At 50.6% G+C, this 15,945-nt stretch overlaps 2 protein-coding genes across 4 annotated transcripts; one reads left to right on the top strand and one right to left on the bottom strand.

The window, feature by feature from the left end:
• Positions 1–331: 331 nt before the first annotated feature.
• Positions 332–5,218, bottom strand: YPEL4 (yippee like 4). Of its 2 annotated transcripts, none has more exons than XM_059405106.1 (5): positions 4,955–5,218; positions 2,216–2,549; positions 2,030–2,073; positions 1,558–1,666; positions 332–1,334 (listed from the first exon to the last, which is right to left on the bottom strand). In XM_059405106.1, the coding sequence occupies exons 2-5, from the start codon at positions 2,363–2,365 to the stop codon at positions 1,245–1,247; spliced, it is 393 nt and encodes a 130-aa protein (XP_059261089.1). In that variant the 5' UTR covers positions 2,366–2,549; positions 4,955–5,218; the 3' UTR covers positions 332–1,244. The 2 variants fall into 2 exon arrangements, with proteins under 2 accessions (XP_059261089.1, XP_059261096.1); XM_059405113.1 differs by having other exon boundaries at positions 2,225–2,549; positions 4,955–5,214.
• A 4,081-nt stretch (positions 5,219–9,299) lies between these two features.
• Positions 9,300–12,500, top strand: CLP1 (cleavage factor polyribonucleotide kinase subunit 1). 2 transcript variants are annotated; one of them, XM_059387766.1, is made up of 3 exons: positions 9,300–9,410; positions 10,157–10,784; positions 11,377–12,500. In XM_059387766.1, the coding sequence occupies exons 2-3, from the start codon at positions 10,179–10,181 to the stop codon at positions 12,046–12,048; spliced, it is 1,278 nt and encodes a 425-aa protein (XP_059243749.1). In that variant the 5' UTR covers positions 9,300–9,410; positions 10,157–10,178; the 3' UTR covers positions 12,049–12,500. The 2 variants fall into 2 exon arrangements, with proteins under 2 accessions (XP_059243749.1, XP_059243742.1); XM_059387759.1 differs by having other exon boundaries at positions 9,301–9,662.
• Positions 12,501–15,945: the final 3,445 nt, after the last annotated feature.

Raw genomic sequence — 15,945 nt, 5'->3', positions numbered from 1 at the left:
AGGACACCCCTGTTCAGGGAAGAGACCCTTCCAGGTGCCCAGTCCTGGATCCAGGCAAAAACAGGATTCATTGTCAAGGGCTCTGGAAGAGGAGCTGATTTGGATGGTCCTGCTGGAACACAGCTCGCAAAAGCTCCCTCTTCACTATGCAGACCTCACCTGAAGACCCAACCCCTGGTTAAAGTTCCAGTGGGGTTTTGACACAAACAAAGCAGTTGCTGCCCTCTAGTGGCGTGAAGGGACAGGCCCCTGGGGGGCGGGGTGGGGCAGGGGGGTGACAGAATAGTATATGGTAGGTACATGGGAAGGACAGTCAAGAGGACAGAGTCCCTCACAGTTGCTTTTCCCCTTTTTATTAAAAATAGACCCAAACACTTTATGTATCATACAAAAGTTTCGTTCGCTGGTGGCAGCCACGAGGAAGCCTGACCCCGTGGCACTGATGTCCCACCTCCCCTCCAAGGGACGGTCCCAGAGAGCAGTGGCTGGGCCTCAGAGAATGCCCAGAAAGTCTGCTCGCGCTGGAAACAGCCAGCTGGGGTGGGGGCTGTTACAGGAGCAGCTTTCCCCACCCCACCCACTGGCGAAGATACTCGAAAGTGCCTCTTTAGTGCCAAGATGAACTAAAAAGTGGAGTGAAATGGAAACCCCTGTGATTCTTTTATTTCCCAGGGCTTGGGATCTGGGATTTTTTTTTTTTTAACTCCCCTTACACCCCCGAATCCTTTCTCCTACAAGCGGGGGTGGGAAACTTCACCCTCAGAGACTGGTGTCTCGTGGTGTCTGAGGCCAAAATTTCACTCCAATTCAAGCCCCTTCTCATCTGCTGTCCTGTGGCCTGGGAACTACCAGCCCCGTGCCTAAGGCTTGTCCTCCGTTCACTCAAACAAGAGATTAGGGCAGAAATGGATCCTTCCATGGTGCTCTGCCTGACCTATGCCCTGCCATCCCCTCTGATTTCAGGACCTTAGGGCTAGAAGGACCTACAACTATCCTCTTTCCCCAGCTCTGTCTCTCCCTGACTGCTGCCCACTCCTGAGCGTTGAACACCCCTGGGGTACCCCAGACCACCCTTCCAAAGGGGCCTGGGGGTGATGGGGGGGAGGAGGGGGAGGGGTGGTGGGAGCCGGCTTCCCCCCAGGGGTGGGGCAGTACTCATGCTGGTATGGACTGCTTGGCAGGGCCAGGGGACAGGTGTGGGGAGGGTGGGCATGCGGAGGAAGGGCACAGCCTGCCTGAGCCCCTCAGTCCCAGCCGTTGTCTTTCACCATGTGTGACATTTCAATGATGTACTTCCCCTCCTTGTACTTCTGGCTTGTCTCAAAAGCCTGCTCCTGGTGGAGGGGAAGCAATGAAGGTAGGACAAAACAAACCCCCTCCAGGTCCTCCTCCTACCCAGGCTCCTACCCCTGCCCCCAAAAGCCCCTGCACAGTCCAACCCAGCAACGAGCTCCCTGCTTCTTTGGACCATGCAAAAGCCTGCAGAGGTCCCTAGGGCTCAGTGGGCCATGACGAGCGTCCACGTGAGAGGGTGGCCCCCCCCCTCTGGGTACTTACATACTTCCAGCCCAGGGTGGTTTTGCAGCTCTCGCAGAAAATGTCAGCTACCGAGTGGAGCCCCGTGAGCAGGAGGCGCTGTTCAGCGGGTCCGCAACCCACGTTGACCCTGTCTCAGGAAACACAAAGGACCCGGCACCAGTGGAGTCGTTCTGTCAGTTCAGCCCCCAAACAGCCCAAAGGAACTTCCACCTGGAGAGCACTTAGACCACCCCACGGGAAGCTCGGGCCGGCCACACTCCACCCCTGCATGCCTACGGCCCCGGGCCTCTCCTCTCCAGGGCAGCGGTTCCAGTTCTGCCCAGACTCTCCACGAGAGAACCAAGGACCGAGTTTCCGGACCCCTTGGCAAAAGGAGAGGCAAGAGCCAAAGGTGCAAGGCCACCTGCTGATGGCTCACCCCCTTTCTCCGCCCTGGAAAGTTGCTCGGACTCACGTGCACACATACACACAAAGAGAGAGGTAGACTCACACGGAGTTAAACAGGTAGGCTCGGCCGTGGCTCCCTTGGAAAGACTGTGGAGACATAGGACAGACAGTGACTGCTGGGTTGCCCTTGGCACTGCCTGAGCCCCCCAGGGGCGAGGGGGAGGGCGGACGGCCCTCGTCGCCTCTCCCCTCGGTGAGTCCTGGTGGGAGAGAAGTGGCAGAGCCCCACCTGGCGTACCTTGGAGATGAGCTCATCGTGTTTGGCCAGGTGTGCGCGGCAGTGGACGCAGCTATATGTGCGGTGGCAACGGGGCAGGTAGCTGCGGAACGTCTTGGCGGGGAGGCAGGCAGGGCCCGGGCCAGGGTCGCAGCTGGGCATGACAGGCTGGAGGACAATGCCCTGGCGGGCCGGAGGGGCTGGCGCCGTGCAGCCCCCACACAGACGGTCGCAGGTGAAGCAGCGGAGCAGGTTGGCTAGAGCCGTGTTTCAGGGCAGGAGAAATGTGGGGGGGCTGCCCGGCCAGGGCCCCCCCAGACGTGAACCAGATAGAAATAGAAGTCACCTGGGAAGAGGAAAGAGCGCATCAGGAGAGCCCTGACCTCCCAAAGAGCCCCTCCCCAGGGGGAATGGGGAAGATGGGCTCAGCTTCGCCCTGCCCTGACTTTCCCCACCACCAGGGACCCTCAGTGTGCCAGTCGCACCATCGCCCAGTCCCCTGGATTCCCGGCTGCGCTGGCAGCTGTTCCAGGCCTCTGATGCCACAGCCGGAGAGGTGGTGTCTCTCCCTCCTGGGGCAGGAGGAGGCTTCGCCGTTTTCCACCGAGAGCAGCCTGCTGGTACCAACGCTGCCATGGGAGCATTGTCATCGGCAAGTGTCCTCTCTCCTGGGTTTCAGCCCTTTTGTGAGGGTCTGCACCCCACGTGTGCTGCTGCTAGGCTCGGGTTCAGAGCCTTTGATAAGTTGGGGAAGCCTGGTGGTCTTTCTCTTCTGTGGTCTCCATTTGCAATGCAATCGGTCCTTCATACATTCTGTGTGGGGGGAGAAGCTGGCCCGAAAGGCAGGCAGGCACACACACTCTGCTTAGCTCTGTCCTGGGGCTGGGGGGGTCCTCCACTCTGGGAACTAGAACTTCATGGATGTCTCCTTTGGTACCAAAGACCTCAGATGTGGCCGCTTGCCAGCCCTGCACTTTGGTCCACTCGTTCCAGCTCAGAAACAGCGACTTGGCTCTTTTCTCCGCCTCTGAGCCCCCTTGCTCTCTACTGCTCTTTGCTCACTGTTGCCTTAGCCTCAGTTAAAGACTTGGACATCCAGCCCTAGGAGAGAAAAATCTCTTTTCCTTCAGGCAAATCTAACAGCTGGAAGCGATGGGTAATGGGGATCCCGGCAGGGATGGCTGCCCTCCTGGGCTGTGTGGCGTGGTGTGGGATCAACGTCCACTGCCGAAGTGGGGGGACTCCTCTGTTTTCAAAACCTAGGTGTGGGGGTACAATGCGGAGAACGTTTCCACCTTCTCCCTGGAGTAGGGACAAACAGCAGTGACTCTGTGGGTGACATTAGATAAAATTGCTGGGTTCGGATTAGGAATGTTGAGGGAGAGGTCAGTATCTGCCCAGACTCCAACCCCAAAGTGGCAGAGGGTGCTAGAGGCAGTGGATAAGAAGGGAGGGGCCCTCTGTTGGCTCTGATAAACCAGTGAGGTTCTGCCTTCTCCTCCATGGGGCCTTCTCCACCCAGGCCTGCCGTGGGTGACTTAGCTCAAGTCCGGTTCCGAGGTGCCAGCTGGGTACTCTGGCAACACAAGGCCACTCAGCAGAGCAGAAGTGGCATGACTGCGAGTAGCCTGGGCAAGCAGGCTCTCATCCCATGCTCTGTGGTGGCCACGGGCGCCCCAGCCGTTCCAGTGTTTCCTGGGGCCACCAGGCAGTCTCTCCACAGAACCCCCACCCCGGACAGAGCTGATCATCAGTTTGAGGTCCTCTACCCTTGGCCCCAGAAAGACACCTTGAGCTGAGTTCAGGGTGACATTGGGCTCTGGCCGCAGAAGAGGGACCGTCCTCACCAGTGCCCACTGTTCAGCGCCCACTTCCCAGGTCTGCCTTCAACTTTGCCTGTGAGCTCCCCTCTGCTGCGCTCCACCTAGTGCACCTGCCAGGGGCCCGGCCAGGGGGCCAGGCTGGGTCCCTGCTCTCTATCTCCTCCCGGGGCCTCCGACACACCTCCCTCCCTCTCTCTCCCCTGCTTCCCCATCAGGCCAAGGAGAGGCTGCACAGAAGGCCAGAGACTCACTCACAGGAGGGGGAGCTGGGGTCATTGCTTCCCCGGCTCAGATCACAGGAAGAATCAAGTTGGGCAAATGCCGGAAAAAACAAAGGCAAGCTGAGTGCCGGGGAGAGGATGTTCCCCCAAGTGAGATGGGGCTGGACCGTGGGAGGTGGGGGAGAAGGAGCGCTGGGGGGAGGGGGGGTGCTGAGCAACCAGCGCTGACAGCAGAGGCGCCCAGGCGGAGGCTTGAGGAACCAGGTGCGAATCCTGTGCCTGGCTGGCGGGGTGGGGTGGGGGTGGGGGGGACACGACACCTGCTCACAATGGATTTTCTCATCTGCTCCGAGGTTTCACCGCCCCCCCCCCCTTCCCGGGCTGGCGTTCTCGGCATGGTATGGTCCAAATAATTAGCAGCGCAGCCAGCCTCCCGGGCGGGCTTGGGGGGTCTGCACCAGCAGCAAAACAATACACAGTGAGGCCTGATGTAGCAGCCAAAGTTGCCGGACAATAAGTGCAGGAACCGTCCGAGCCCTGAGAGGGATGGAGGAGCGGAGAAGGGAGCGGAGGCAGCGGGGCGGGGGCAGGGAGGACAAAGGGCGGATGAATAATGCTTTTGCAATGGGGAGGAAGCAACGCGCAGCAGCAGGAGGACATTTGCAAAAGGGAAAAAAAATTCATTTGGAGAAGGGCTGCCCCCTCACCTTGAGGTCTGCTCCAGAGATCTCCGTCTATCTCTCTCTCTTTCTCTCTCTCTCTCTCAATCTCTCTGCTCACTCTTCTCTCTTCTCTCTCCGCTCCTTCAATTGGGAAGGGGATGGGGGCGGGGGGGGGGGGGGGGGGTTAGGGGCTGGAGACTGGGGCTGCCAAGCTGGCCAGCTGCTGGGGGGCCAGAGGTTGTCTCTCGTCTGTACCTCGGTCTGTGGGTGAATGTAGCTGTGTGTTGTGGAACTGCATCATAACACTGTGAGTCATCCATCCCCCACCCCCTCACCTCCCACGTCAGAGCAGGGCTGGGAGACACAGGAGGCGGGTTGGGAGGAAAGGAGGGGGCAGGCGTGGAGGGATGGGGCTCGGGGAGGGAGCAGGGGGGGGGGAGCAGACGGATCGGACGGGAGGAGGGATGCTAGAGGAGAGGCTGGTTGCTGAGGAGGAAGGCAGTGTGGCCAAGGAGACAGAAGGAACCTGGGGGAAGGACAGGGCTGGGCAGGGATGGAGTACGGGTGGCAGACTGGGGGGAAGGAGGTGGCCAGGCAGTGAGAGATGGATGCAGAGAACTAGGCGTGTGCACACATTCAAGAGGATATATTTCCCGTCTCAGCCCCGACGCCAGCCCTGACGCAGGGAGAAGAAAGACATATTGATGGTTACATTGCGCTCCCCAAGCTTGAACCGGGCACTTCCAAGCCTCGGAGCCTTAGCTTAATGCCCCTCAAGGAGTCCTAGACGGAATATGGCCTCTCACAAGCAGGAACCTCTCCTCAGCTACCTCCAAGTTACTTGTGCTTCGGGAAGAGAGACACCCACATTACATAAGGTTCTCTACTGGGCTGTAAACTTTCTGAGAAAGGTACTCTGGGAAACTCCTCTCTGCATCCCAAGACTGCAATGTCTAGCGCAGAGCCTTGCCAAAGAACATGATCACAAAACAGCAGTCGAGCTGCATCTTCAGACAAGGTCCAGGGGTCTGGCTTTGGTCTCAAAGGGACCTGAGTTTGAGTACCATCTTTGCCAGTACACTCACCAGGAACCCCTGGACAAGTTTCTGATCTTTGTGCCGCCAGTTTTCCACTCCTCCTAAGATTTACCTCATGGAGATGTGAGGTAGCATGTAAACACCGAAAAAGTGCCGGGCACACGATCCGCACTTAATAAACGGTACTTATTTCCAAACACTGTTCTCAGCTTCATACCCGGAACCCCAGAGAGGATTTACTATTAAATTCTGACATCTCAAGAGACATATACCAACTTTATATCTTGTGAAGAACTTACACTTTTGGGGGCTATTTTTCTAGCAGCTTCCAATTATATTTCATTTGACTCAGATTCTGTTTCTCATGGAGTGCCGTCTTGTGCATATCTCTGAAGTGTGTGGATATGGAACATATCCTCTAAGATAAAAGCCCTAATTTCTAAGAGAGGCTACCATCTAGAAAATGGTACTAAGAAAGGACAGCTCATAGGTCCTTTGTCTTTTCACATGTAAGGCAGGCAGGAGTAGGGAAATGTGGGTAATGGGTGGCATTGCTAGCTCGGTATGAAAAAGTAGCTGGAGGGTCACCTGGGTGGCTCAGTCTCTTAAGCCTCTTCCTTCTGCTCAGGTCACAACCCCAGGATCTCTTTACTAAGCAGGAAGCCTGCTTCTCCCTCTCCCACTGCCTGCTACTCTCCCTGCTTGTGCTCTCTCACTTTCTCAAATAAATAAAATTAAAAAAAACTAAATACAAGTAATTCTATTTAATCTGGGAGGATTCTGGGGTTTAAGATAAATTCTGAAAACACAGTGCAAATGCCTTGAGTGATATTACCAGAAGTCTGGAACTGAGAGGGAGAACTGGGTAAAGAAAGAAGTGTTTTCTGGGGCGCCTGGGGGCTCAGTGGGTTAAGCCTCTGCCTTCGACTCAGGTCATGGTCTCAGGGTCCTGGGATCCGAGCCCCACATCCGGCTCTCTGCTCAGCAGGGAGCCTGCTCCCGCCCCCCCCCCCCCTGCCTACTTGTGATCTCTCTCTCTCTCTGTTAAATAAATAAAATCTTAAAAAAAAAAAAAAAAAGAAAGAAGTGTTTCTGTTTGGGCAGCAGATGAAAGAGGAAAGGTAAGTGGGGAGAGGAATTTGAGGAACCATTCTTGAGGAAAACAATGGGAAGTCGGGGTAAAGGTAGGTGAGTAGTTCTTAGGGCAAGGACTGAAAGTTTGGAGGGAAAAAAAGGGGATACCAATTAACTCAGGAAGAAAATGATCAAGGGTTTAACTGGAGAGGAGAATGAAAAAGACATATGAGGACAGTATTCTTTGGGGGTGGGAGTGGAGATCGCAGGAACGCTTGGTGAAAGATGACAAGGAAGAAGAGAGAGTGTAGGCAAGCATGCGTGCTGTAAATGTTGTGTCCTCCTCACTCTGTTTAAGGAGTGAATTGGAGGGGGCCTGGCTGGCTCAGTAGGTGGAACATGTGACTCTTGATCTGGGTGGGGGAAGGGAGTCGTGAGTCAGAGCTCCACAATGGGGGGCAGAGATTACTTTTAAAAAGCGTGGTGGGGGGAGTGGGGGGGGGAGTGAAATGGAGATAATCTAAAGGCAAGGAGAGTTTCTTTTCCCTAAGTTCAGCTTGAGATGGATATATAAATAAGCCAAATAAAGATGACCTTCAAATAATTGGGAGAAATTGCCTCGAGGGACAGAGTGTGGAGACGAAGAAACAGATCTGGGAAATAGACTGCAGGGAAAGAGGAGAGGCTGAGCTTATTCTGGAAGAGAATTTGCAAATAGAAGCCTGGAACTGAATTTTTGAAGAGTGGTGAAAAGTTATGGGATACCTGAAAGTTCACCGGAGAACTAATGCATGTGTGGTGAATGAATGAATTCAAGCAAACCATTAAGGAATAAGCCTTGGGAAGTGAGGATGGCACTCGGACAGAATGAGTGCTAAGGCAGGGTCGTTGTGAAAGAGGCAACCCAGAAAATAATCGTCCCAGGCTTCGAGTAACCATGGGAGTTGGACTGAAGTAAGTTACTCATCCCTAAACTGGGGGGTGTTAATTATGGTATGTGCTTCATAGGACTCCTGTGAGGATTAAATGAATTTACACCTGTAAAACTCAGAGAACCGTACCTGGCATCTAACACTATGTAAGTGTTTGCTCCTATAGTAACTGGACTCAGAATCCCAAATCCTGGGCTTGAGCCCTAACTTGGGCAAGTCCCTTCACCTACCTTGGTCTCCTTCCTCATCTGAAATTGGAGATAATAAAACTGACTTTATAGGTTGGCTGTGAGAGAAGATACTGGAAAAGGCTTTGAAAATTTTAAACTATTGTACAAATGGATGGCATTATTAGAGCTCCCCCTCCTCAGCCTAAAATAAAAACTTAAGAGCTAATATCAGATGCCCTGTTACACTGTGCTTAGTACTTTACAGTATCATCCCATTCAATCTGTAAAACCACTTTAAGAGGTTGGGTACTGTTATTATCCCTGTTTACAGACCAGAAACTGGGTCTCCGAGCATTTATGCCTGATTTGCCCAAAGTCACACAGCAAGAACGTGGCAAAGCAGAGCACAAGATTCCAAAGCCCAAGCTCCTGAGGATTATAGATGTGGCCCAAACTGCTGCCTGTGGAATAAATGATTGGCTTTGTAGAACTGTCAGGAATTCAGGGAGGGGAAACGAGTCACCAACAGAAATTCCCTCTCAAGAGGAGAGACATTGTTGGAAGGAATTCTTGTTGTTGGAAAAAATTTATTCTTTTATTAAAAAAAATTTTTTAGTGCCCTCTAGGTGCCAAGCGCTGTGTCAGAGAGGGAATGACAGCCCAGGGTGGCCTCCGACAGGCTGTTTTCCTCCACTTTCCCTAACTCCCAGATTCCCCCCCACCGCCTGGCTTGTGGTCCAGGCAAGCAGATGGTCGTGGGACCCAGATGGCGAGCCTAACTAGCCAGCCCCTTCCCTCCCCCCAACACCCCCCTCCCCCCCCCCCCTCCCCCTACCCCCCCAGGGCCTCTCCCCCGCCCCTCTCTTTTCCCCGCGGCAGGTGAGCGGGAACACTGGCGCTAGAGTCCGCACAGAGCCGCGCCTCGGCAACCATTGGCTCCTTGGCGGGTCCCCGCCTCGCTCGGGCGTAACGGCCACTCCTCCTACCCACGGCTGGCCAGCTTCGCTAACAAGGACGGCCGCCGCCCCGCCCACCTTTGGCGTCACGAGCAAAACAATCGCCTAACTACAGCTCCCAGAAGGCCGAGCGGCTGCGCGAGCACAGCATCCTGAGGTCATTCTGACAAAACTACACATCCCGAGAGGCATCACGCGACCGCGACTTCTCCATTGCGCAAGTGCGGAACCGCCTCTGTTTCCGGCGTTGGTCTGGGCGAGCGTGGAGTGCTTTTGGGTTTAGGTGGCGTCGGGGCTCTTCCATTTACGGGTTTGGGTTTGTGGCTGCGCAGGTGAGATAATAGGCTCGGGAATGCAATCGTCGCCCCCTTAGGGCCAGGACGGATTTCGGCGTCTGGGGGTCCCGGGACAGATGCTGGACTTAGAGCTGCGGCTCGTGGTCGGAGATCATTCTTCACTATTTCTCGGCGTTTTCTAGACCACGGAGTAATTTTTTCCCTTCAGCAGTGCCCGGAGCAACGCTTTGTGAGAGGAAGGCTAAGTGCCTCCAGTTGACAGCCGAGGAAGAGGTCCAGAGAGATAAGGTGATTTGTCTAACGACGGTACTTGGCAGTTGCTGAGCGGGGCGTTACTGCTCTTTTCTAAGTCCAATCCCAGTATTTTCTGCTTTGCATCCAGATTGCAGACGCCCTTTCTTGTTGATTAAGAGAGTTGGGGAGTGGACATTTGTTGCCCTCTCAAGTGGAGTATCCCCGTAGAGTGACGAAAGGAGCTATGGAGGTGATATAATCAAGTCTTAGGTCAATGTGTAGAAATAATTTTATGTCTGAATCATGTATTCACTCGGTGAATTTATGAAGTGCCTTCGGGTTGTCAAGCCCTATTCTAGATATGAAGATACAGCAGCAAACCACACTGCCCAACCCTTAGATTCCAGCGGGGCTAGTCAGACAATAAACAAACACATAGTGAGACACGTAGGGAGAAAAATAAAGCAAGGTAAGGGGAACTATCCATGGGAGGATCTTGAACAGTGTCGTAACTTCCGTTTAGATCTGATAATTAATTTGTGTTCTAGGCACAGCACCTACACAGAAAAGATGGGAGAGGAGGCCAACGATGACAAGAAGCCAACAACTAAATTTGAACTAGAGCGAGAAACAGAACTTCGCTTTGAGGTGGAGGCATCTCAGTCAGTTCAGTTGGAGCTGCTGGCCGGCATGGCAGAAATCTTTGGCACAGAGCTGACCCGAAACAAGAAATTCACCTTTGATGCTGGTGCCAAGGTGGCTGTTTTCACTTGGCATGGCTGTTCTTTACAGCTGAGTGGCCGCACCGAGGTGGCTTATGTCTCCAAGGACACACCTATGTTGCTTTATCTCAACACTCACACAGCTTTGGAGCAGATGAGGAGGCAGGCGGAGAAGGAAGAAGAGCGAGGCCCCCGGGTGATGGTAGTGGGCCCCACTGATGTGGGCAAGTCCACAGTGTGTCGTCTACTGCTCAACTATGCAGTGCGTTTGGGCCGCCGTCCCACTTATGTGGAGCTGGATGTGGGCCAGGGCTCCGTTTCCATCCCTGGTACCATGGGGGCCCTCTACATTGAGCGGCCAGCAGATGTTGAAGAGGGATTCTCTATCCAAGCCCCTTTGGTATATCATTTTGGCTCCACGACTCCTGGCACCAACATCAAGCTTTATAATAAGGTCAGAGCCAAGGTGGGATGGAGGGAAGGGCTGCTGTTAGGGTAGAAAGTTGTGCAAAAGTGTGCTAATTAAAACCGTCTATGACCGTTTCGTTGCTCCCTCTCAGCTGGTATGATGGCCACACGATTTCGGAAAAGACAGCCTCAAATAGAAGTCAACCTCAGATTGTTAAACGTTTCTGTGGCTCTGTTCTTTTTTTTTTTTTTTTTTTTTAATATTTTATTTATTTACTTGAGAGAAAGAGAGCATGAGAATGGGGAGGGTCAGAGGGAGAAGCAGACTCCCTGCCCAGCAAGGAGTCCGATGCGGGGCTCGATCCTGGGACTCCAGGATCATGACCTGAGCCGAAGGCAGTCGCTTAACCAGGACGCCCAGGTGTCCCTGTGGCCCTGTTCCTGAGTAATTTACTAAATTTCTGCTTCGGACATGAAACAGTAGAAGAAGCAACATAAAAATGAAATCCATGTTAACGGGTTAAAACCACAGTCCTTAAGAATGTCATTTTTTTCTTGTACCTAATAGCCACTTATTCTATGTAGCTATGAGTTTGTTTGTTTTGTTTTTTTCCTCACCTTGATGTTCTCTTCTGCAGATTACATCTCGGTTAGCGGACGTGTTCAATCAAAGGTGTGAAGTGAACCGAAGGGCCTCTGTGAGTGGCTGTGTCATTAACACCTGTGGCTGGGTCAAGGGCTCTGGGTACCAGGCCCTGGTGCACGCAGCCTCAGCCTTTGAGGTCGATGTGGTAGTGGTTCTGGATCAAGAACGACTGTACAATGAACTAAAACGGGATCTGCCTCACTTTGTCCGCACTGTTCTGCTCCCTAAATCGGGGGGTGTGGTTGAACGCTCCAAAGACTTCCGACGAGAATGTAGGGATGAGCGTATCCGTGAGTATTTCTATGGATTCCGGGGCTGTTTCTATCCCCATGCCTTCAATGTCAAATTTTCAGATGTGAAAATCTATAAAGTTGGGGCACCCACCATTCCAGACTCCTGTTTGCCTTTGGGTATGTCTCAGGAGGACAATCAGCTCAAGCTAGTACCTGTCACACCTGGCCGAGATATGGTGCACCACCTCCTGAGTGTTAGCACTGCTGAGGGCACAGAGGAGAACCTTTCCGAGACCAGTGTGGCTGGCTTCATCGTGGTGACCAGTGTGGACCTGGAACATCAGGTGTTTACTGTTCTCTCTCCAGCCCCTCGCCCACTGCCCAAGAACTTCCTTCTCATCATGGATATCCGGTTCATGGATCTTAAGTAGAGATTGGCAGGAAGCCTTGCTGCCTGGGCATTAAAGATCTTCTGGCCATCACCAGAGGCAGATAGGCTGAGGTATGAGACTCTGTTGAGGCCACGCAGAGGAGTAAATAGTGAACTAGTAGAAAGCATATTGCTACCTCTTAAAACAGGTGGTGGAAACCCAGCTCTTCTAATTCTGAACCAAAAGGACAACCATGAGAATATAATTGGTTTTTTTTGATCACCGAAGGTGCCACTTTGAATTCTCTGAGGTCCTGGAGAATCCCATTTCTTCCACAGTGCTACTTGGTGGATTGATTTTTAGGAGGATTTTTTTTTTTTTTTAAACCATTACTGCTTTATATTCTGTTATATAGCATTTACTGTCTCATCCAGGATGAAAGAATGAATCAGAAGGCTTCTTTGTAATAAAGCTCAAATGTGGAAAATTTTAATAAATATTTTTGCCATATCACAGAAGGTGGTATAATTTTTTTTAATTTTGTTTTTTCTCCCTAAGCAAGATGGAAATATTCTTGGAATGAGTTATTGCTAAGTCCTTAGATGAGAGGAAAGCCAAGAGCCCACCTGTGAGCCAAGCAGGTGAATTTTTATAATGGCTTTTCTTTGCTTTCCTTGTAGGTAAACAGATACTAAATCTGTTGTCAGTGCCAGGTTTACTCTGAGGAGCTACAGGCGGTGGTGATAAACTTGGATTGAGATTTCTGGTTTAATCATTTTCTAGACATAGCCCATTTGCTCTCAGCTGCAGCTATCATTCCTATTGTCTGTCTGATTGGAACTGGGCCCTAGGTCAGTGTAAACTGAGCTTTCAGGTGGTAAGAAGCTGGGAAAGCCCCATTCTCTGATTTCTTACAAATGATTTGTGTTGACTGGATAATTGAGTACTGTCTAATGCCCTTCATCCATTCGTTATTTTCACAAATATTAATTTATATAACAAATACAAATATTTATTGAGCATCTATTTGCCAGAAACCACTCCAGGTGGGGAACAAGTTAGACAGTCTTACAGAGCTTTCATAGAATAAACAAAAAGGTAAGTGCTACGCAGAGTTAAAATTGGGTGGTCTGAGACAGAATGACTAGGAAAATGCTTTAGATTGGTGTCAGGAAAGGCACCTCCCCTGAGCACATTTCACATTAAGACCTGAATGGCTGTGTGAAATTGGGACATCTTCATGCAAAATCCTAAGAAAGGAAAAAAAAATGATGTATTCGATATAGGGAAAGGCTGGTGTGGTGTTATCAAGGGGCAATTGGTAAAAATTGAGGCTGGAGGGGGCAGCAGAGACCAGATAATATTGGGCTCCTGTACTCTAAGAGCAGTGGCAAAGGATGGGAGAGGGGTGGTGTCTTAGTTCCTTCAGACTGCTATATGAAAAATGCCACAGAATGGGTAGCTTATAAACATCAGAGATTTCTCACAGTTCTGGAGGCAGGAAATTACAAAGTCAAGGCATCTGCACAGTCGTGTTGTGATGATGGCTCTCTTTGGGGTTGCAGACTGCCTGCTTCTAGCTATGTCCTTACATAGAAGGGCCAAGGATGCATGGTGGAACCACTTTTACAATTTACAGTTTTACAATCATGATCGAAGTAGCTCTCAAAGGCCCCACCTCCTAATACCATCATTTTTGGGGCTTAGGATTTCAACATTATGAATTTGGGAGACATAATGCAGAGCAAAGCAGGTGGTTAAATGGAGGAATGGCCTGATTTTGAAAAGATCATTGCTCTGTGGAAGATGGCTTATAGAAGGAAGAGTAAGAGCAAGGATACGTGAGGAGACTTGTGGTAGTTTCAGTGTGAGAATCGATGGGGCCTTAGACTAGACGAGGTGGAGCAGGAGATTGTGTTGGGATCTTTTGAAGATAAGATGGGACCTGCTGATGGGAGTGGTGAGGAAAAGAAAGTGGAATCAAAGGTGATTCTTGTATTTCTTACTTGAGTAACTAGATTGGATATGAGGTTGGAGAAACTCAGGGAAGGGATGAGAGAATATCAAATTGTACTTTAGCAATATTTTCAGTTGCTTATTATTCATCCAAATGGAGATGCTGTGTGGACGTGTGGAAACAAGAAGCTAGGTTTGGGGAAGTTAGGGCTGAAGGTTCATGGGAGCTGTTGGCTTATAGAGGGCTTTTTAAGGCAGTAGTATTGGATGAAGTCAGGGACTCTGTAGGTGGAAATTAGGAGACCGGGATGGACTTTAAAGGCACTCCAAACATAAGAGGTGAAGTGTAGTGGGAGTTAGCCAAGGAGATTAGACTATGGGTCTGGAAGCATGGATGTCAGTTTTGACCTTACAAGTGTAGTTTTGGAGTGGTACGGACAAAAGTCCTATTGAAATACATTTATTATTGTGAAGATGTACAGATAACCTCCATAGACAAACTTTGCTAAGAAAGGGAGGGGGGCTGGATGTAGGGCCAAGAGAGGGTTTGTTGTTAGTGTTTTAGGTAGGATGCCTCAGCATATCAACAGACTAGAGAGAGAATGATGGGGGAGGAGAATCTTCTTGACACCATTCTCTTTTTTCTGTATTTTTCCAAATAGAACATTAAAGAGGGGCATCTGGGTGGCTCAGTTGCTTAAGCATCTGCCTTTGGCTCAGGTCATGATCCCAGGGTTCTGGGATGGAGCCCCGAATTAAGCTTCTTGCTCAGGGGGGAGCCGCCTTCTCCCTCTTCCTCTGTCTGCCACTGCTCCTGTTTGTGCTCTCTGTCAAATAAATAAAATCTTAAAAAGAATACATCAAAGAAAAAATCTGGAAGAAAATGAAGGAGTGAAGGGGATCGATCCAGAGCACAAAGGGTAAAGCGCTTTAACACAAGCAGATTACCTAAGGACAGAAAGGCAGGCAACGGCATGTATGTATGCATGTATGTATGCATGTATGTATTTGTAAGATTTAATTTATTAGGGCACAAGCAGGGGGAGTGGGACAGGGAGAAGGAGACTCCCTGCTGAACAGGGAGCCAGATATGGGGCTTGATCTCTGGACTCCGAGATCATGACCTGAGCCGAAGGCAGACACTTAACCAACCGAGCCACCCAGGCGCCCCCCTGCGTAGTGGTATTTAAACATAAAAAGGTTGGGGCACTTGGCTAGCTCAGTTGGAAAAGCCTGCGACTCTTGATCTAGGGGTCATGAGTTCAAGCCTCATGTTGGGTGTAGGCATTACTAAAAGGAAAGAAAAATAAACCTAAAAAAACCCAAAGAGGTCAGTGGCAGTTTGGGTACTGAAAAACTAAAAAACTTCACTGTGCCTATACTCAAGGGTAGCAGTTTGTTCTGTTTGCCTGTTGTATTAATGGTATGTTGAAATGACCTTGTGGTTTGCCATCTATAGGCATGTGAAGATACAAGTGAAGAGGACTGGAAAAAGGACACATCAGAAAAACAGTATAAGGTGTTATGTGATATACATACATAGTAATTTATTTGAAGTTTGGTGGTCTAGTTTGTTTTAGCCTAGATTTCACTGTGCAGTATTTTTGAGAAGTGGCTGGTAGTTTAAACCTTATGTTCTATTAAACATCCTTTCCAGGAAATATCTTGCTAACTAACCCTGAAATATAATGGACAAGAAAATATAATTGTGTCTAAACCTTGGGATAGTGATTATGCCACCATTAGTGCTCATCCAGCTAAAAGGTTGGCATCTAGTAGTCCAGTATCCTAGGAGAGCTTTATTATGTGTGACTGGTTGGTGGAAGATCGAATTTTTATTTTCATTTGGCAGTGTCTAGCCAAAAGACAAGACAGTTTACAAGTTCTTAAGATGGCTGAAAGTAGGAAAGGTAAGACGCCTAACTTGTGAAGTTGGGGAAGTGGAAGTCTTAAAATCCAAGAAAATATACCATAGAAAAATGAAATTTTAATTTCCTTTTA

The sequence above is a fragment of the Mustela nigripes genome, chromosome 1 (genome assembly GCF_022355385.1).
Source record: "Mustela nigripes isolate SB6536 chromosome 1, MUSNIG.SB6536, whole genome shotgun sequence".
NCBI lineage: Eukaryota > Metazoa > Chordata > Mammalia > Carnivora > Mustelidae > Mustela > Mustela nigripes.
This window is presented reverse-complemented; position numbering and strand designations above follow the sequence as displayed.